The sequence below is a fragment of the Lytechinus variegatus genome, chromosome 2 (assembly GCF_018143015.1).
Source record: "Lytechinus variegatus isolate NC3 chromosome 2, Lvar_3.0, whole genome shotgun sequence".
NCBI classification, from domain to species: Eukaryota; Metazoa; Echinodermata; class Echinoidea; order Temnopleuroida; family Toxopneustidae; genus Lytechinus; species Lytechinus variegatus.
Genome location: NC_054741.1, coordinates 49,388,734 through 49,410,936, shown reverse-complemented (window position 1 = coordinate 49,410,936; position 22,203 = coordinate 49,388,734). Strand labels below are relative to the sequence as shown.

At 37.4% G+C, this 22,203-nt stretch overlaps 1 protein-coding gene across 1 annotated transcript; it reads right to left on the bottom strand.

Moving 5' to 3' along the window:
- Positions 1 to 1,764: 1,764 nt before the first annotated feature.
- On the bottom strand, positions 1,765 to 19,714 carry LOC121406844 (deleted in malignant brain tumors 1 protein-like). Its single transcript, XM_041597715.1, has 12 exons — positions 19,499 to 19,714; positions 18,406 to 18,717; positions 17,343 to 17,672; positions 16,429 to 16,986; positions 11,024 to 11,131; positions 8,791 to 9,099; positions 8,172 to 8,489; positions 6,848 to 7,177; positions 5,784 to 6,116; positions 5,145 to 5,471; positions 4,116 to 4,433; positions 1,765 to 3,344 (listed from the first exon to the last, which is right to left on the bottom strand). Exons 1-12 carry the CDS (start codon positions 19,590 to 19,592, stop codon positions 2,893 to 2,895), a joined length of 3,789 nt encoding a protein of 1,262 aa, XP_041453649.1. The 5' UTR covers positions 19,593 to 19,714; the 3' UTR covers positions 1,765 to 2,892.
- Between the last annotated feature and the right edge of the window lie 2,489 nt (positions 19,715 to 22,203).

Here is a 22,203-nt window from a genome sequence, read left to right as displayed (position 1 = left end):
TAATTTGCTCATTTCTCAGCAATTACGTATTTTCTTCCAGAGCTATTTGACACATATATATTTTTTTATTTACACATACAAACACTTTTGTGGTAATTTAATTGGATTCTATTCAAACTCATTTTTAAATTGTTACCACAACTGGTATTTATCTTTAAAGTTGTTTGTAACTTAGGAACAACTTTATGAAGCATCCTTCTGAATGCACAGAATGTAATCATCATTGCTTTGCATGAGGCTATGATATTCCTGTATATATCATTTCACGTGTGATGTCAGAATCCCAAGTTTTATTGGTTTTCTCTTTATCCAATCAGTCTGCCAATCAAAAAGAGGCAGGATATTATGAACTGATTATATGATTCAGATATTGGTGCCTTTTCAAAATGTGTAAATATAGTCAATATGCTCAGATGTGTCTTCGGCAGTTGAAGAAGAATCCAGCATTAGTAATAAATATGTGAAATAAAAAAAAAAAAGAAAAGGAAAAAGAAGAAACCGAATGGAGAATATTTTTAGAGAAATCAGTCAAGGAATAAGACAGTTATGACTCTTTAAAAATGAGATCACTAGAGCTATGTAACTCCCAAATTGGCAATGTGGTGTGTAGATTGTGTCAAGCAGTAGGGTCTATTCTCCCAATAATTGTGTAAGTAATTATCAGGAATGTATGCATGGGTTTCTACTTGGCACCATTACCCTTGGGTGGTAATAAAAATATAACATAGCATATTGCTATCTTTATAAAAAAACAGCACAAAAAAGAATAAAGTGATTAATAACTTTTTGAAAAGATGACATTTTAGTCATCTCGCGTATTATAACAAAATGGAGGTGTTCCCACCTTACAACTCAATAACATCATCTATGTGGCCAGAGTGTCGTTTCATAAAGCTGTTCGTAACTTAAGAGCAACTTGAAATACGACTGGTGAACCTTTCTTACACGCTAAACCATCGCCAATGAACAGTTTGGTATATACCATTTACCACAAGAAAGGATTACCAGTCATTCTTAAAGTCACTCTTAACTTACGAACAGCTTTATGAAACACCCATTTGTTTAGATTCCCATGGGTATGGGGATTACAATTTTTTTTTAAGTCAAGAAAATAGTTTCTCCAAAACTTGTTTATGTTCTCACTTATCTGCTGCTTTTTTCTTCTGTTTTTAATTAATTTGGTTGGATTTCCTTCAAACCAAATTCTGTATACATGGACCACCATATGGAAGAATCTTCTAGTCTTGTGAATCCAATAGTATTTGGCATGATTTAACACATTCCTCTGTATTTTTTGACACTGTGACTTTTTATATACATTAAATGAAATGTATTACATTGTATGATGATTCCTATCCGTCTGTTATATTTGCATGGTGTGACCGTTATCCTTGACTGATTTGATTACTGACTTGGAAAGTATTGGGGAGTTTTATATTTACTTGATATTCATTATATTAGATGCGATCGGGCATTATTCAGATATCATGTAGACAGTAGATAAGGCAAATGTTTATCTTATTTATGTAATTTATCAAGAGAATAAGAAACGGAATGGGAGGAAGAGGTATGGCATTTTGAAGAGGAAAGTAGGAAAGACGAGCGGGCTGGCGGAAGAGGGTAAAAGGGGAACAGAGGGAAGAATAGGAAAGGGAGGGGAAAAGAGAGGATGGGGAAAAAGAGGGGATATGGATAGAACGTAAGGGGATCATTAAATGTGACAATCTTGATTAAAAAAAAATCACAACAGAAGCATACTTGGTAAATTTAATATATTTATTTGCAAAATACATGTATATGCATAATTTACAACGAATACTAAAATCTAGGTAGTCTGGGAGCCAAAAAATTAAGTGATTTGACTCCCATTCAACTGGGGATGTAATTGTTTTATTTATCAATCATAGTCATGATAGTTACATCTTCCTCTGATTTATGTAAAATAGGTTCATGATAATGTAAAAAATATATATATTTTTGCGGAACACGCAAATAATATTGTGTATGTGCTATAATAAGCAAAACCATTGCCAACTCCTTTTATACATTAGACCTTCGGCAACTACAGGCAAACTGATATTTGACAAATAAAATAGTGAAAAAATCAGAGACTTAATAATTACACCTTTAGTATTTAAGTCAAGAAAACCTGAAGGGTGTTATTCCATTATTCATGTTTAAATTGAATAAAAAACAAACAACTAAATAAAACAATTCCCGAAGGCTTATATAGGGAAGAAATTACTTATTGTGTCACAGGCTGTGGAACGTCCACTGTATGTTGGCCTATAAAAAGTTTTATTCATTTGATCTATATAACAAAAACACAAATAATGAACATTAAAGCTATGCAAAAGCAACATTCATCTTTGCATGAAAACGTTCTATAAACTTAAATGCAACTCACCAAAGAATAATGTTTACTTTGGATTTCACCTGATGTAGATGTAAGGATATGTTTAAACGTATTAGGCACTTGATTCTGATTTTGATTTATTCCTTGGTGTGGATGTCATGATGAAGCATCGTCATCAATTGTGAAAATCACTTTCTGGAATGATCCTCGATAGTAAAATCTTCCTTTGATGCCCTGGCCGAAAATATGAGATTTTGATTCTCCATTCAAAAATTACTATTCAAATTGGCTCTATTTTTTTTTAGACCACAAATGATATTCCTTTCCGAAAAGGTACATAATATCGGCAGCTGTCACTTTTGTGCAAGTGCTTGCGCTTGGTATCTTCAGAAATTCCTTGACGAGTCTGGCCCCTGGGGTCTGACCCCGCCTACTCTACAAATAAACACATATTTCAATAAACTAATTGCGTAACCCTATTTCATACTTGACGGAAGTCCGTTGAAGTCTAACAATATTCGAATTTTTGTAGAATACTATCCGTTTACAGGAGTCAAGCCCCTGTCGGGAGCAGAATCTGAATGCGGATAATAGTTCGTCGAACCACTCGCGAGAGATTCTGCAGCGGTGGACGATGGGGGCAAGTATGGTGGTGGAGGGGAACGCGTGCCGCCCTCTGGAGAGAATACGGCAGGATCCGGTGGTGGAGGTGGATGATAGGTGGAGTATTTAAAGATGGAGTCGTAGGATGGGGGAGCGGTGTCTGGACGAGAGAAATAATTGCCACTGAAACCAGGACCGTCATCTCGTGTCACCCGGTGATGATTGGATGAGGGTGGGGGAGCAGAGACTGGTGTTGTGGAAGTCGAGGAATGGTTACAGCATCGGCTTTTTTGGTAGGCAGCTTTGATATATTGGCCCAGGACAACGAGGAAAACGGTCCCTCCAAGGATCCCGACGATATGACCCGTTTTAAAATGGCTGTAATCTGTGAAGGAAAACATACACAATTGAATCGATTTATGATTCCGAAAAATAGGGCCATTATATAAATATGATAGATGCAGTGGCGTAAGCAGGATTTTTTAAGGGGGGGGGGTTCAAGCTGAATGAAATGTTTTGACAACCAAGAAAAAAAGTCTTCACCAAAAATTTTATGTCGTTTCGTTCCTCAAATAATAATTGGACAAGCAAAAAAAAGGTCTTAATTTTCTTTAGGGGTGGGTGGGTACAAAAACACTTTAGGGGGGGGGGGTTAACCCCTGTAACTATCCCCCGCGTACGCCACTGGAAAGATGGAATAAGTATTATAGGAATGAAACAGGGAAAGAAAAGGGGGAATGAAATTAATGTGATCGCCAAGCATCAAGAGCACGCCGAGCAGTTCTCGGAAGGGCGAGAAATCCACCTGGGCATGCTTGAAGCGACATCAAAATGTGCAACTAAAGATCCAAATTGTACTTTATTTTAGTGATTTCCAATAAATGGGAAATAAATAAAGAAAACTGTGAAAGAGGCAATTAATAGAAGGAAATATAGAAAGCTCGCAGGACATCGACAAGTTTCATATTTCCATTACTAAATAAATGGTATCAGCAATTACTCTAGTTGTTCCATAAATCTCTTCTTGACTCGCCGACAAAAAAGGTGTTTTTTCTGAAGTTCAAGCCAGTCTTATTTACTCAAGTAATGGTACTATTGCACCCTTCCCTAAAGCCGAAACTCGTTAAATGGCCGCGGTTTCTCGAAATATACTTACTGTAACAGCTGATTGCGACATCTTGGGTGTGGTCACAGCGATGGACACCCCATCCTGCATGGGTGCAATAGACCAATGAACTTTCTGTGCCATCGCAGTGAACGTTGTCCAACCATATAGGACCTTCGGTAGGTTCGGCACTCATCTTCCACTTGTCGACGTCATCGAAACCCAGTGAGTTACACACTACCCTGGCTTCGTTCAGACTCCAAAGGGTGTCGCATACTGTTCCCCATGTGTTGTTGTAGTAGATCTGAACACGTCCGTACCAGTTTCGACCTTGGCTGTTTACCAAGGCGACAGCTCCTTTTGTGTTTCCTGAAACCAATGAAATAGACATGAAAGGGTGTTGAATGAAGGTAGGGGAGGCAGGTTGTATACGGAGGGAAGAAGCCCAGGAGTCTGACTCATTCCTCGGCGCCAATGTAGTTGTAGATGTCATACCGGGGTGTTAGTTGGCTCAGCTGGTAGAGCGTCCGCCTCACAACCGGGAGGTCGGGAACCCCGGTCGCGTCTGACCAAAATGACGTTAAAAGATAGGGGTACTGCTACCCTGTTTGACGTTTAGCAATTTTAGGAATATAGCAAAGTCGATTAGGCCGCTCCTGAACGATGGCTGTCGGGCCTACGATCAATATTTGGTCCAAATGAATTTCCGGGGTATTTTCATTTCATATTTTTATTCAAAATAAATAAGATAGGTAAAATTAATTATATTTTCATTTATTTCTTTTCATGTTCATATTGTTATATTTCCTCTTAAAGCCTAAATATAATTTTCCGTAATAAATAACGTATTGGCATTACTTAGGGGAACTGCATATGTCTACATATGACACTGGCCAGTTTAAAATCCATATAGTCGTAGTGACTGCAATTTGATATTAGTTTAAAAACATGAACAACAACAAAAAACTTTTTGCTAGTACGCTTCTCCAAATGTTCAACTTTTCTTTAAGAACATCTTTCTTCATGACCCCAAACCCTTATGTGGCAAGTGTTACTGCTACTTTTTGCACTTTTACCCACCTTCAGCAGCTTCCTGGCACGTGACACCAGCATCTTCACCATGATGGCAATTATGGCTACCCCATCCATTATGACGACAACCAGAGAGTCGGCTTTCTGTTCCTATACAATCCACGTTATCAAGCCAGATCTGATCCGTACCTTCACCGAAGTGTGCTTCACTGTGGGAGCTGACCGCTCCAGGGAACCCTAACTGACGACATACGATCCTTGCCTGAGGTAGATCCCAGCCATCATCACACACAGTACCCCATTCACCGCCGTGGTATATCTCTACACGACCTGATGATATGCCATGGCCATCAGTCAAACGAAGGCTGTTCTCGGCTGTGTCAAAGGAAGATTGCATACTTTACGTTATTAGCAATTTCTTTCATTTGACATTCGACATTTAGTTAGTTCCACATGACACGCAAAGAACTACAAATTTGTTCTCAGGGTCACATAAGCGTTCCCCGAAGGATCTCGAAAACTGAGGTAAAATTCCATATCCACATGGCTCCAAACGTTTGCCATGACTAGTGGATGGATTTCTGTAAAATAATAAAAAAAGGAATAAGAAAAGCTTAACTAGCATGGGCCTATACTTGGAAAAAATTAAGAAAAAATGGGGATGATATCGGTAGGTGAAAGACTTACCTATCCCCGGTGTACAACGAACCCCAGCATCCTGCTCGTGAGTGCAGTCACCACCTCCCCATCCACTGTGGGTACATTCATCCAGTCTAGGTTCTGATCCAGTACAGTCTACATCATGGAGCCAGATCACTCCTGATCCACTACCAAAGTATGCCTCGGGGTGAACCGATATGGCCGAACTGTACCCCAGTTGTTGGCACACTGTGATCCCGTCCTCGATGTCCCAGCCATCATCACAGATAGTACCCCATTCCGAATATTTGTAGATCTCAACTCTACCCTCATGGCTGGAAGATCCACCGACTAATCTCACCTCGCCTTCATTAGGTCCATCTGCAGATAAGATACAGGGATAATGAAGGATCTTATATGTACTCTGCACTCTAAACTACCAATCATGTACCCCGATGACTATACTGCAGATAGATATCCTTTTCACCGCGGTATTCACGCCCAAAGAGCAGTAGCATTTGCCCTAGTTGAGATATGAACCCAAACCTAGTTGATATGTCAATGTGTCACTATCCAATTCAAATCAAATGCTTATATATCTTTTTTCCAGAAACATAAATAGAGCAATTAGTCTTTGGAATTTATTATGCTCAAAATATGCAAAAGCGATAAAAAAAGAATTTAATGATTTGATACAGCTGCTAAACTACTTGGTTATGATAACTACACGGTGTTTAAGTTTTGGAATGTTCAAATGATACGATGTTATTAAATTGTATAAAATAGCCAAACTCAATGTACGAAAGAATGGTTGACAAAAAAGTTATATATTTGATGAATAAAAAAAAGACGCTTTTCATACACAGGAAAAAATATACGAGCACTAAACTGCTAAACGGGGCCACAATGGAAAAAGAATTTCTTTACGATATCTTGAAAACAATCATATCACGCAAAAATTGAATTATGTAGTATAATGTAGAGCAGCAAATGCGACGCAGGGTAGAATGTTTTTTTTATACAAGGCAAGCCAATTCATTAGTAGACCTACTTCGAAGTTTGCAACAATAGTTTGGTAAAATGGGAAGGTCAGAAAGAAGTCAATATCTTACCGTTATAACATCTTACTCCAGCATCCTCGCTATGAACACAGTTATGAGAGCCCCACCCGCCATGATGGCAATCTTCGATATCACCTTCTAGTCCTGAACAAGATAGGTCATCCAGCCAGATCTGACCACTGCCTTGACCAAAGTGAGCATTTCCTACTGCTTCGATGGCTCTGGAATAACCAAGTTGATGACAGACTACGTTGGCTTCTTCTTGGCCCCAGGAATCATCGCAGATCGTCCCCCATTGTCCGTTGTAGAAGATTTCAACACGCCCTTCTGATGAGCTGCTTCCTCCTATTAGACGCACCGTATCAGTCCCTGAGTCAGCGCCTCCAAGTAATTTTGGAAGAAAATGAATAATAATATATCATATACGAAGGAATAACAATACATGTTTTCATAATTATTAAAGTACCAACAATGTAAACAAATCTTCTACCGTGTAGCATTATTTCTTGTCAATGTGGTGACCTGGCATCAATCAGTCACTACACAACCTATTTTTCTCCAAAAGAATCTGCATCGTGACAGTGTTTTCAAAGCTTATCGATACTTAAGTAAATTAAACTGAATCGATACTGCAGTAAATTAAACTGAATCAGTATGTTAAGGAAGCTTCAAAGTGTCACCCAGATGTAAATCATCTCGTCATGTCTACATCTCTTCGGGAAAAGGATAAGATGACGAGATCTCGGATCTCGTACTTCCCGTGTGAGAGATGATCAGATGACAAAATTGTCATTTTTTTCAAGCAATGTGCTTATAATGACAGTCCTTCTCCTGCAAATGTTATAATCCAAGATCTTGCCATCTGATCACCTCTTCTAAAAGATGTAGACATGTCGAGATCCAGGATATTGTAATCTGAGCATCTCTCCCATGGGATGTAGTAGACTGACAAGATCCAAAATGTCGTCGGCCACGCATCACATCCTTTTCCCTAAGAGCTGTAGACATGACGAGATCCGATCGAGATCTCGTCATCTTATCCTTATGCCCAAGACATGACGAGATGATTTAAATGAACATCTGGGTGGCACTTTTAAGTTTCCATAGCATGGTGATATCTAATTGTTCGTAATATTATTAATTTGTTTTGTTTTTCTTCGAAAATCGTGCCCCAAAATGGAAAATAAATCTGATTGTAATTTTTTTTGCCTGGTCAGACGCCCCCCATTCGTCTCAGCCCCCACTTTCAAAACAGATCCGCAGCCCTGAGAATACAGAATCTCCACATGGTTTCAATTCATTCTCGCACAGTGGACTCTGAAAAAAAAGTAATGTTATCTGCATTTAGAAGACAGTTAATGCAATTTTCCCTTACCATCGTAGCATACCACTCCTGCATCCTGGCTATGAACGCAGTCATGGGAGCCCCACCCGCCATGATGACAATCTCCGATAGCATCTTCTAGTCCTGAACAAGATAGGTCATCCAGCCAGATCTGACCACTACCTTCACCAAAGTGAGCATTGCCTACTGCTTCGACGGCTCTGGAATAACCAAGTTGTTGACAGACGACGTCGGCTTCTTCTTGACCCCAGGAATCATCGCAGATCGTCCCCCATTGTCCGTTGTAGGAGATTTCAACGCGCCCTTCTGATGAAACGTCTCCACCTGTCAGACGCACCCTATTAGTCCCTGAGTCAAAGAAAAAATATTTTTATTAAATAATTGTTTCTGAAATAAATACATATATAAACAAGTATTCGAAAGAAGCTACTTTTGAAATAATAACCTACACGGTGGAGATCTCTTTGTGTGACTGAACCTCAGTCTGACCCCCACCTATTTTTAATCCTTCCTTTTTTCTTTCCTATTTTATACACATGTACCTAGTTATTTAAATATTTTCAAGAGGGATCCACACTTTACAAACATTGCTTGTAGTGGACTCCTTACCATAATGTTTAAGGGACATTTTTTTTTACTTAGGGCCTACCTTCGCTACATATAACTCCGACATCCTCGTAATGGCCACAGTTGTGAATGCCCCATCCCAGATGAATACAATCCTCCAAGGAACTCTCAGTTCCTACACATTGAACATTGTCCAGCCAGATCCTTCCGGTACCCTGACCATAGAACGCCCCTCCCACGTAAGACGACTCCCCTCTGAAGCCCAACTGACTGCACACCACAGCGGTCTCGCGGTCACCCCAGAGATCGTCACATACAGTACCCCATTCACCATCGTAGAACACCTCAACCCTACCCTCTGTGTCACTGCCGCTTCCAGATAATCGTACACCTGTGGCATTGTGAAAATGTGACCGCGGTTAATATTGTCAAAGCCCTAACTCAAAAGAATAAATGTGCTTTAGAAGAGAGAGAGAGAGAAAAAAAAGAGACAGATGTCGAAATAAAATTGATGGATTAGCCAGAATTAGGATGGTGGAGGGCGAAGAGAGACACCGGAAAGGGGCGGGGGATCTTTAAAGAAAGAAGGGCGTGGACCCTCCTGACAAGGGGACAAAGAGATGGTCTCAACCTGAGGACATATATAGAGACATGACGATCAGTCGCACACTTTTTGATATGTCCAAGACTTTGTTATGGGACAATTTGTTTTAAATATAAGCAAAACTTGTGTAGTTTGACCTTCCGAAAGACGATAAACATACTAGGGAAAAATACGTTTGTTTTGGAATGATCCTTCACTTAAAAAGAAAAGACAAATCTATACCAAATCATAACCGATTGTATTTGATTGATATATGAGTTAATTGCGATTAAACGTGTACATTTGATTTGATTTTGATTTTATTGTTTACATCTGCAATTACATCATTCGTATATAATACATTTTCCATAACATAACAAACACAGCATATTGAGAACTTTATTGCCATGAATCATAACTAAGTGTACTAAAATTATCATTACAACCAAAACTGATCTCATACCAAATTAGTTAACATTTACAATTTGCAGGAGGATTGTCATCATAAGCAGATTGCTTGAAAAAATGGATATAAGATGCGTCTTTATTCTTATAAAATGATTGCAACAGTTCAGTATTTACCTGATGATTTAGAACTTTGGACAGTACGTAGTATGCTCCATGTTCGATTATTACGTGAATTTTTGAAACGTTTTATTACAAATCAGGTTGTAGAATAATAAGGTATGCCGTTGTCTTCAGGAACACTTGGTTAATTCCATGGGCGGAAATCCCAGGGGGACAGGGGGGGGGGGGGACGTGTCCCCCCTACTCAAAATAGAAGGGGGACGCAATATCAAATCTCACCCTACTATTTGTGATCTTTTATGATGGTAAGAAATACATCAATCATTCAAAATCGAAATTAAACATGTATTTTAGGACGAGATGACCTTACTTTTGGGATGAGAACCTTTTTTTTTGCTTGTCAAATTTTCCAGTCCCTTGTCTCCCTGCCTTTTGGGTGAGATTTCCTCCCCTAGTTAATTCAAATATCTCGGTCCACTTTGTAGGATATATTTTTTCATATACACACTCAGGATTTGCCAAAGTCACGAATCCGCTGGTGAATAATGAATCCGACAAAAAAAATCATTACAAATCAATCAATTTGCTGGTATATTCTAACCCATTAATTTGTTAATTTTGATCATTTTAGCCGGTCGGACACAATATTCATCAACAGGTTGGTTACTTAGACCAATCATTTTAAAGTGTGTTTTAATAAACTATACATTAAACAATTTTGATGAGTCAAAGCGGAATGCACATACAAGCATTTGGCTTCATAATAATTGAAATAGTCGTCATTGGTACCGCTTTTAACTTGTGAACATGCATTTTCTTTACAAAATTAAATATTGATACGAGTTAGTTGTCATCGTCTCATTATCAAATCATTTAAAGGGGGCCTTGCAAGAAACATATTCGCAAGTGATTAAAACTTCCAGTTTTAAATTAACCGTTAGTTCATTAGTCTGAATCGTAGCAAATAAAAATGTCAGTATTGACTCCGAATAGACGATTACTGTATATCAGTTTACTGCAAATTTGCAATTATGATGAAAATTTAGAGACCGGGAATTGGCTTGCAATTTTTGTGAAGCTCTTGCAATACATCCAAGGGATGCAAAGAGAATAAAACATTAATAAAATTTTAATAATAATAATTGATATCTAGGACTGTAAAAAAGGTCTTAATGATTCAAGTGAATAAACATTAAATACTTACTTATAGCAGCTGCATCCCGGCGAACGATAAAGTTACAGATGAACCAATAAACGAGGGCCCGCAAAACTTTCTGCATACTTTGACCAACTTTCAACTTTTCTTGAAAGCCTCAATCATTTTCCCCGTTTGATATATCATCCTCGATTTTACTCTAAACTGATAACATTGCGTATCCAAGTCATATCATATTGCCGATGTTAAAGTGCGATCACACCTCCAATATGGGGGACACTTCTTGTCCTGGGTATTATGTTCTCTTTACTATAATACTCACTATATACGAAGATTATATACATTAAAAAAATCGCCCTCAGCAATTCACTGCCATTGAAGATTCGGCCCATTTAAAAACTGTCGATAGTTCATAATTATAAATTACCTCTCTAAATAGCGGAAAGTAAACAGGAAGTTGCCGTAAAAACACTAAGAAGTGAAAAAATGGTTTGGGGTGACTCTGCACAAATAGAGAGTTTTAACGAAACACGCGTTTTTTTTTCAAACAACTGTAAATTTATCAATGATTACGCTAATACACACTGAATCAAACTATATTCGAATATCTGCCTTTCTTTTTTTTACCCCTCCCTTTTTCCTTTCTAGGCCTACTCTCATCTGTTTCCTCCCTTTTTAAAGGTCAATTCCACCTCAGAAAAATGTTGATTTGAATCAATAGAGAAAAATCAGACAAGCACAATGCTGAAAATTTCATCAAAATCGGATGTAAAATAAGAAAGTTATGACATTTCAAAGTTTCACTTATTTTCAACAAAATAGTTATATGAACGAGCCAGTTACATCCAAATGAGAGAGTCGATGATGTCACTCACTCACTATTTCTTTTGTTTTTTATTGTTTGAATTATACAATATTTCAATTTTTACAAATTTGACGATTAGGACCTCCTTGCCAGAAGCACAAAATGTTAAAATAATGGAATTGCATGTGTTCAGGGAGGAATGAAACTTCATTTCACATGACAATGACGAGAAAATAAAAATATTTCATATTTCATATAATAAAATACAAAAGAAATAGTGAGTGGGTGATGTCATCAACTCTCTCATTAGGATGTAACTGGCTCGTTCATATAACTATATTTTTGAAAATAAGCGAAACTTTAAAATGCCATAACTTTCTTATTTTACATCCGATTTTGATGAAATTTTTAGTGATATGCTTGTTGAATTTTTCTCTTTTTATTCAAATCAAGTTTCTGTTGGGGTGGACTTGTCCTTTAAATTTAATCCCCTCATACGTGACCATTACATATGCCTATACCATTTTTCCGTTTCGATAGCGACCGGCCCGATGGGGTCGAAACTCTATATGGTCGCATAATTATATTGGTTGGCTTGATATACTTATATATACATGTACCTTGTACAACCCTCTCCCACGGACTTCAGACAATAGGAGAAGGTCCTTATACCTTTTGAGTTCTTATTATGACGTATATGGGATAACAAAAGAATGTATACAACCATAGTCAATAAAGCAAGAGTATCCGCATTTACTGTTGTAGCGTCGCCAGGCCGTGATTACGTAATCGGTCTTTAGTCGTTGGTATTAAGACCAGTTATACTCAACGAAATGTAACGTCGAGTTTTGTGGTTACGAACTACACTGATAGATGAAAAAGGCAAACGGAGGGCAAATCGTTTGTGAAGGAACATGCAGGCCTAGTATTATGCATTGAAAACTAATTTATCTTTCCAAACAAACCAATTAAGACAAAATTAGTAAAATGACTAAAACTACTGTTTAGTAATTTGGGCATAAGTCAAACTTGAACAGAACAAACGATTGGAAATATGTATCTTAAAAAGGCACCAGAAACTGTTTAAAGTTGAATCATGTTATAAATTTCTAGCCATCGGAAATATGAGTAGATCTTTAAACATCAGCCTGAGATACACGAAGGTGAAACAAAGTAATGAATGAATACGTTGTGATCGTGAATTTTAAACATATGACATAAAGAAAGACAATTACATTCAACATGGAAAACAACAAAATGCAATACTCAGTAATATAATTTAAGGTGCTTTTATTATACTTGAGGTATATCATTTAAGATACGATAACCTGTCAACATAACTTTGTCTTTATAAACAGTTTTGGTTAATGATTTCACCAATGATGGACAGAAATGAATAGCGTCAGTGAAAAATCTTATCAATATTAAGTTTTTTAATAGCATATTAGGTGGTAAAATTTTAAAAACCTTGCATTTTTTATAAAAGGAATTTTGTCTATCAAAGGGGAAGTTTACACTGACGAAAATGTGATTGTTGGAATTGCAGAGAAATGTTTTAACAAACATTCGCGAAGGTTTGAAAAAAAGTATCAACAGAGTTATTAGAATCTCATTTTTCTTTTTATTTGCGATGTAATATAGGCGAGCAGCTTTCCAAATTCGTGTTTGTAGTAATTAAAAGACCAAAAAAAAAATGAAATTAAATTTTCTGGAAAATTGGAAATCAATTCATTGTACCTTCAGAATATCAACCTACATTCACAGGCATAATCAGAGTAAAACAAACATTAGTCACCATGAACCGTGACAAAATTAAAATTTATGTTGACATATAGGGCAGCTGACGTCACAAATACAAACGTCACATTCAAATAACTTTCTAAATCTGTTATGAGTTTTCCTCAAACCCTCACCAATTTGATCTTTTCCGGGGTTCAAATCCCATCACAGCAGTAGCGTCCTTTGGCAAGGCGTTTATCTACATTTGCCACTCTCGACCCAGGTGTAGTAAATGGGTACCCGGTAGAAAGGAATTCCTTGAATGCTTGATGCGCCCGATAAGGGTAGCCGTTCTAAAGCCGGGGTAATAGTATGCAGCGCTTGGAAACATTTGTATTAAGCGCCTTATAAAAAGTTGCATATTGTTATTATTATTATATTTTGAAAACAAGCTCTTTGACAGGGTGAACTTCCCCTAAAGCAATATCGTGTCTATTACAATGGTTACCCCCCAAATCCAGGCGTGCCAGATGTTAGATTAAATATTGATACACTGAAATAAATTAGCCAAACAAATACTTTTGTTATTTTTTTTAATTTGTCAGTATTTCTCTACTCTTTTTTAATTTGTCAGTATTTCTCTACTCTTCTGCTTCATATAGTAACTAAACCGTTTGCCTACGTTAAGTATTAACTGCAAATAGATTTGGCAAAATAGCAAGACAGACATCGATATAATCTTCATTAAAAATATTTATACAGTATATACATGCACTATTCAATAACAGAACAAAATATTTTGTTTATATTATTGCGACAAGCTTCTACTTTGAAATTATGATATGGGATATAACATTAAAAACTATTTGTTTGATTGATATCATCAAAAGTTTCAGCATCAGGAATAACTATATTGACAATATATAGGTTTCTGTTATATATAATACAAACACAAATCTACTTTGAAAAGGTCCAAAAAATATATCACTAGAATTAAACAATAGTCATTAATGTGGTGGACGGAATGAACACAATTTCCTTTTACTTTTTTTCAATCCATTGATTAATTGGATTTTTTTAAATTTCATTTTATATATACACTGAAATTTCATATAAGCACTAAAAATGTCACCCATTCATAATTTTATTTATTCAGCCATCATTTGCTATGGCTACAGACGTCTATTCATCAAACAATCCATATTCATTTTATAACTTAACAATCCACCTACTCATATTATGATAGGGAGTTTAAGCTACACGACGCACGACAAATTCAAGAACATAAAAATATATTGCCAAATGCTCTCCATGACAATGAAGAACCAAAAAGTCTTTGTCGAAAATTGGCGAATCAAAGCAGCATTTTCGTCCTGGATAAACAACATATTTGCAATTTTTCGTCAGCTCCGAAACTTAAAACTAATACACTGTAAAAACTGCGGTGTTAAAACTAACACCAATTGGTGTTAATAGAGGACCACACCCTGAGGTGTTAAAATTACACCCTAGAGATTAAACATAACACCAAAGAGTGCAAATGTAACAGCAATAGGTGTTGTAATAACACCCACAGGTGTAAAACTAACACCACCAATTTAACACCGGTGTAAAATAACTGGTGTGGTCCTCTATGTACACCGGTTAACACCACAGTTTTTGATGTGTACTGTTCCGGTTCACCAAATTTTCGACAAAGCCCTCCATGCTGTTCATTGTAATTTGACGGGCGTTTTCAATACATTTACTGAGTTCTCGAATTTGTCGTGCGTCGCGGAACTAAAGCTCCCTATTAATAGCCGAACGACGATTTTTCATTCCATGGGTGGATTTAATTTGTCCATATAATGTGATTTCATTTGATGGCTAAATCTGAAGGCCTATATTATTTCAAATCTTTTCGTGAACCAAATACATTTCAGCATATACTTACAACAACACCAACAACAAAATAAATTGGCATATACTGTAAAACGTCAAGAAAATGGATGCTAACAGAAATTGAAGAAAATATACAGCGACTAGCTTCTTCATGTATTTAAAAAAAAAAAATTCAGCCAATTCTCAATATATAAAGTAATTTAGACATGTTAGATGAAACAATTGTTTTTTTATTTGTTTTCATAAAAATGTGTTCATTCATGTACATAACAGGAAAGCGGTCATATGAAACTTTGAAAGTCTAAAGTAACCATCAACTTGAAATTATTTGACGATCGTATCATCCGCTCATAAATGTCGATATCACTAATCAAGTTTACACAATAACGATCAAGAAGACAAAACGCGGTATAAACATTATGAACATGAAAATGTATCACTAACCACAAACAACTGCAAAATGTCGACCAAACATCTCTTTAGAACCCCGACATTTTCTATCAAGTATACCAGAGAGTAGAAAATGAAATAATTACAATACAAAAAGATAAAATTAATTTATGAAATAAATATATACAGAGAGTTGTGAAAATTGTCGTGACATTATGTTCAAAAGAGAATGTAAAACATGGAAGACTCTGAAGATATTGCCAACTGTACCATGTGTACCATGGACGACTAACAGTAAATATATTACACAATGCTAATTGTTTTATGTTGAATCTGTTAATTCATTTTGAAATCAAACTGGTTTGAAATGCATTTATCTAATACTCTCAAAATGCCCTGTAATTGGGATATGATACTAACGTGATTAATGTAGACAGAAGGCAAGACGTTAAACACGGAGACCAAACGTGACATTATCCAGTACCAATAAAATCTTTATATATCATAATGCTTTGAGGGAAAGTGCGTGCTTAACTGATTAATATTGATTCATTTTTTAATGCTGGGGATAATTATATTGTCAATTGATAATCTACTGTAGATAGCTTAGTATAACTGAATCGTCAAAAATTCGTGTTGATTAACTACATCTATCATCAGTACAATTGTTGGGGTGGCGGAACATGGGTTGGTGGAGGGACGTAAGCTTGGGGTACGGGGGCAGGTTGGGCTAAAGGTGGTAGATCGGCATAGGGGTTGTATTGGTCCCCCGTTCCACTGGGAGCCATGGGAGGGGGGTAAGACGAAGGAGGTGCACCTGCTGGAGGAGCTTGCCATGCGTTGTTGGGGTACGTACTACCAGATTGAACCGGGGCTGGATGGGTGTGGCCTCCAACGGGGTTGAACGTGTCCGGGGGTGGTGGTGGGGGTGGGTGTTGGACCCCATGGGGGTTGGCATAGGCTGTGGGTTTGTTGATCTCATCGTATGAAGGTGGAGGTCTGTTAATGACGTCATGTGGTCCCGGGTTATCATATGAATTATAGGTGGGGGCTGAAGTTGGATGACGCGTAGGGGCAACATCAACCGGCGTTGTACATGAAGATGACTTACAGACAGCGTAAACAAGGCCTATTAGTAGAGCAGGGGCTATGATAGACCCCACCGCAATACCAGCGATTACCGCAATTCCAAAACCATATGAACCAGTGTCTTCACCTTGAAAAATACAAAAGAAAAGGATTTGTTGTAAAAAAAAAGTTGCTTTTCCCAGATCAATTGGTAATATTGGAACAATTGGATCACTATGAGTGGATAAATCAGTTTTAATTTCTTTAATTACCGGATGCTTGAAAAGTTATAGCTATCAAAACCATGAATGCTTGGATTTTATAACTCATTTTGATGATAGCGCCAATTGGGGGTAAGGCTTTTCTTTCTCTCCCTCCCTCTCTCTCTTGCAGGAAATGTAAATTAAAAAATATATCTGCGGGGATTGATCATTCCTCCGTAATTCCATCTAAACAAACGTTTGAAATTAATTTTGATATTTCAAACCAAAGTCGTTTACTCACCGTCGTAGCATCTGACTCCAGCATCTTCCGAATGATGACAGTTATGAGTACCCCATCCATCGTGTGAGCATTCATCGATACTGCCTTCTAGTCCTGAACAAGATACATCATCCAACCAGATCTGACCACTACCTTGACCAAAGTAAGCATTGCCTACTGCTTCGATGGCTCTGGAATAACCAAGTTGCTGACAGACGACGTCGGCTTCTTCTCGGCCCCAGGAATCATCGCAGATCGTCCCCCATTGTCCGTTGTAGAGGATCTCTACTCTTCCTTCAGATGAGACGTCACCATCCGAAAGGCGCACATCAGTATCATCATAATAATAGTCTGTATAAGCGACAATTAAAAATATTTTTACGACATGTATTTTATCATGCCTCAATTATACTCTATACAAAGTTGACAATAGAGACAGAAAATATATATTCGATCTTTGCACTAGATTTCTAAAACATACCGGGGCGATTGCCCCGGTATGCCCCCCCCTAAAAAATGGGCGGGGGCAAACATATCGATTCCCCCCAATGACTTTGACAAATTAAGCATAATGAAATGCCAATGTCTGGATCGGAAAGCACTATTAAACCAGCAAATTGGCATAAAAATTGCCGTGCGCGCAAATCCTGTATTAGAAGTAAGTGCGCCAAAAAGATTGTTGAAATTTTTACTTCCACTTCTGCATCCCGCGACGGGAGGTACTAACGTTTAGAACACAAATAACTGTCCAGATATTTTCCGCAATCCATTGCCATAGAGCAGAACCCAACTGACATTTCGAAAAATGTGACTTCCTAATATCTTCATTTCGAGAATAATGCCTGTGCCAAGTCGCATGATAGCCATGATAGCATTGGGCAAAAAGTGAGGAAGTATGGTTTGATGAGGAACGCATCAACTACCACAATATACGCCAAACAATTGACTCTGATTCCTATATAAATGCCCCCTTTAAACGTCGTTTGTCAGGGTATGTCTTCTTTCTTCCATGGATAATTATTTTAATTAATACCTAGATATTGTATCTTCGTAAATTATCGACCTCCTCAATCCTCATACTTACCACTTACGTAACACTCTACCCCGACATCTTCGCCGTGGTAGCAATTATGAACGCCCCATCCATCATGATCACAATCTGCTAGTTCGTACTCATTCCCTGTGCAGTCAACATCATCCAGCCAAATATTGCCGGATCCCTCCCCGAAGTAGGCGCTGGTGTAGTATGTGTTGGCGGACTCGTAACCTAGTTGTTGACAGATGATGTCGGCTTCAGTATATCCAAACCCGTCATCGCACACCGTGCCCCAGGTTCCAAAGTAGTAGATTTCTACCCTGCCCGCGTTAGCCGAGGATCCACCAACTAGTCTGACATCTGAACATAACAACAAAATCATGTATATCAAAGTTTTTATTAACCTAGATAAATCAGATATGAGTATTAAGTTAAATAAAATGAATGGATAATATTGTTCTACTTTTTAAATACACTTCATATATCTAACCGATTTACAGGCATGTTAAGATTTCGGTCATGTTGATAATTAAATTGGTAGAAAAATAAACATTCAATGAGAATTGATATTTGACATTAACATGATTAATAAGATTAGATGGGTATCTATCCCATCCATGATGATCATGGGCTATAATCCATGACGTCATACTATTCAGGGGAGGGGGGGGGGGGGAGGGTGAGAAAATAGTTCACTCCCCCTGAACAATACACCGTATAAAACACTGTTTAAAATTTGAAGCAGGTTAATTGTGTAAGTCCGTCACTCTAACATTAGTTGTTTAAAGTGTGAAACAAGTAGTTTAGATTTTTTAACAAGATTCTGAACAAGTTTAAACAATTGTGTAAAAGTTTAAACAACTTGTTGTTAAAGTGACTTGTTAAATGACGGGTTTTAAATATCGTGATATTCATTGTTACTGCGTAGGTTCTTCGCCTGGATTTAGGCCAGTGTCCATGATTATCAAAGCCATCGGATCACAAAAAAAAGCATCACCAATGCCCCAATACGCAACAGACAAAACATTATTTATCACTTATCGACTGATCAATATTTGTCCAAACCACTGAAAACATCGTTATTCAATTCATCGGTATATTTGAGTTTTCACGTTAATAATTGATTCATATATATACTCACCATACCAGCTCTGTCCGTCACTTATCCAGGCAAAATTAAAGAGAAATGCACAAAATATCCAAAAATGGACTCGAGATATTCTGGAGGCAACCATTTTTAACCTCGCAGTTTAACGAATGGCGTCCATTATCCTTTACCACGCAGTATGCAGGTGTGTGGATGATATTGGTGAAATGGCGCACGAAAAGTTGACCATTGTTCGTGGCGTCCTGTTGTCAGGCATAGGTCCATGGGCACACAATGTCCCGCATTAAAGATTGTTGTAGTCTTAACGTTGAGACCCTTTGTAGTATTCATGAGGCATATCCCCCTATTGACAAGGCCCTGGGAAGCGGGGGGGGGGGGGGGGTGGGCCCGGGGGTGCTGTGTATGTCATTCTCAATTGGCAGCACCCCTGGATATTTTCTAGGTATGCTAAATAGCAGAAATTGACCCCTTTTTGTTTTTCAAATTTAAACCAGCAATTCCTGTATATTGCCTGTAATCGTATCTATATTGTCGTACTTTTAAAGTATTCTTATTTTTTTTTTCAATATCTTGTTCTGTTTTCCTGAAAGATAATAGGCCTATATTTCATACATTCAAGTGTTCTATCCTTCATCGTATTTTTTGAGAAAGATTGAATGATCATTTATCACTATGCAGGGCCCGCTGGTAGAGCAGTTTCCTAATTGAGGTGGCTGCTATGGAAGCTTAAAAGTGCCACCGAGATGTTGAGATAATTATCTCGGGAAGTCGACATCTTGATAGCAAAAGATAAGATGACGAGATCCTGGATCTCATCATGTCGACATCTTTTAGAAGAGATGATGAGATGACAAGATCCCGGATCTCATCATGTCAACATCTTTTAGAAGAGATGTTGAGATGACAAGATCCCGGATCTCATCATGTTGACATCTTTTAGAAGAGATGATGAGATGACAAGATCCTGGATCTCATCATGTCAACATCTTTAGAAGAGATGTTGAGATGACAAGATCATCTCATCATCTCATCATCTCTTCTACAAGATGTCAACATGATGAGATCCAGGATCTTGTCATCTCATCATCTCTTCTACAAGATGTCAACATGATGAGATCCAGGATCTTGTCATCTCATCATCTCTTCTACAAGATGTCAACATGATGAGATCCGGGATCTTGTCATCTCAACATCTCTTCTAAAAGATGTTGACATGATGAGATCCGGGATCTTGTCATCTCATCATCTCTTCTAAAAGATGTCGACATGATGAGATCCAGGATCTCGTCATCTTATCTTTTGCTATCAAGATGTCGACTTCCCGAGATAATTATCTCAACATCTCGGTGGCACTTTTAAGCCTCCATAGGCTGCCCTGGGTAAATGAACCATTATCATTATCATCAGTCTTCTTCTTCTTCTTCTTATCGTCATTATTGTTATAAGATCATTATCACAGTATATATTATCATATTATCATATTTGGGGGGGGGGCGGGGGCGAGTGTATGCCCTTTCTATGTAACGATTTCTATTTATTTATTTATTCAATTATTCATGTCATTTTTTTTGCTTTTCATAACATAGGAGTGATCGTTGGCTCCAATTGCCAACTACTCTTACTCATAGAAAAGGGGTTCTTAGACGGTTAAATGATTGTCCTGTATTTGGATCCTTTAAAAGTTCCCAGAAGGTTCTCAACTTTGCTACGTTTTTAGGCTCTATACATGTACATAAATCCATGTAAGGTTTTGAGCAAGAATCGGTTTGTGAACCATTATTTTCTTGAGGGTTCCAAATAGGGACAAATCACTGAACCAGGAATACGTATTCCTAATTCAGTGTATCCGATTCGCACTTTATATTTCTCAGAGTGGGGCATTATGTTACAATGATTAAAAAGATATGGAGTTGAACTTTAGTTAGTTATCGATTCAAATTCAATAATCGATGACCAGCTTTCTCCGAAATCACTCGCCCGATTTATGAAATCCATTGATCCACTCATGGGAGAGGGAGGTTACCATCACGAGACAATTTCTTTTTATTGAAATAAAATTACACGTTCATGAAAGCACATGTTTGACTTTTACAAGTTGTGCAAGGAAAGGCCGCATGCGAATAACCAATCATAATTCACATGAAGTACTAGTAATGAGAAGTTAATATCATGTTTAATTCAATCTAGATTTTCATTTATTGCTCTACAAAGTATTTATACGTATAACACGTGTTACAATAATAATCATTGCTTAACATGAGACGAGTGCATGCTCGCAAAACATGTTCTCATATAAAGCTAAATTCATATTTTGCTTTCAAAATAGGCTTATTCACCATCCGCTTATAGAATAAAACAATAATGCATTAGATATGTACATAACGATATCGCATACTTACTAGACATGTTCATGACATGGCCTATATAATATGAATGACATTACGATCTATAAGAAAAAAATATATAAGATAAGGCCTTTATGGCCAAAGGACGAAAAGAAGGACTTGAAATAAAGCCAACTTGAAGGTGGATTAATCGGCAAGATATTAAAGAAAATTCAGTAGACATCATTATGCTTTATGAAAAAAGCATAATCAAAAATGAAATAATGAATGAATAAATAGATAATTTATCTATTTATTCATTCATTATTTCATTTTTGGCAAAAGGAATACAAGAAATTACAAACACACAAAAATTGAAAAACCAATTGACAAGTGGCCAGGGATAGCCAAAAG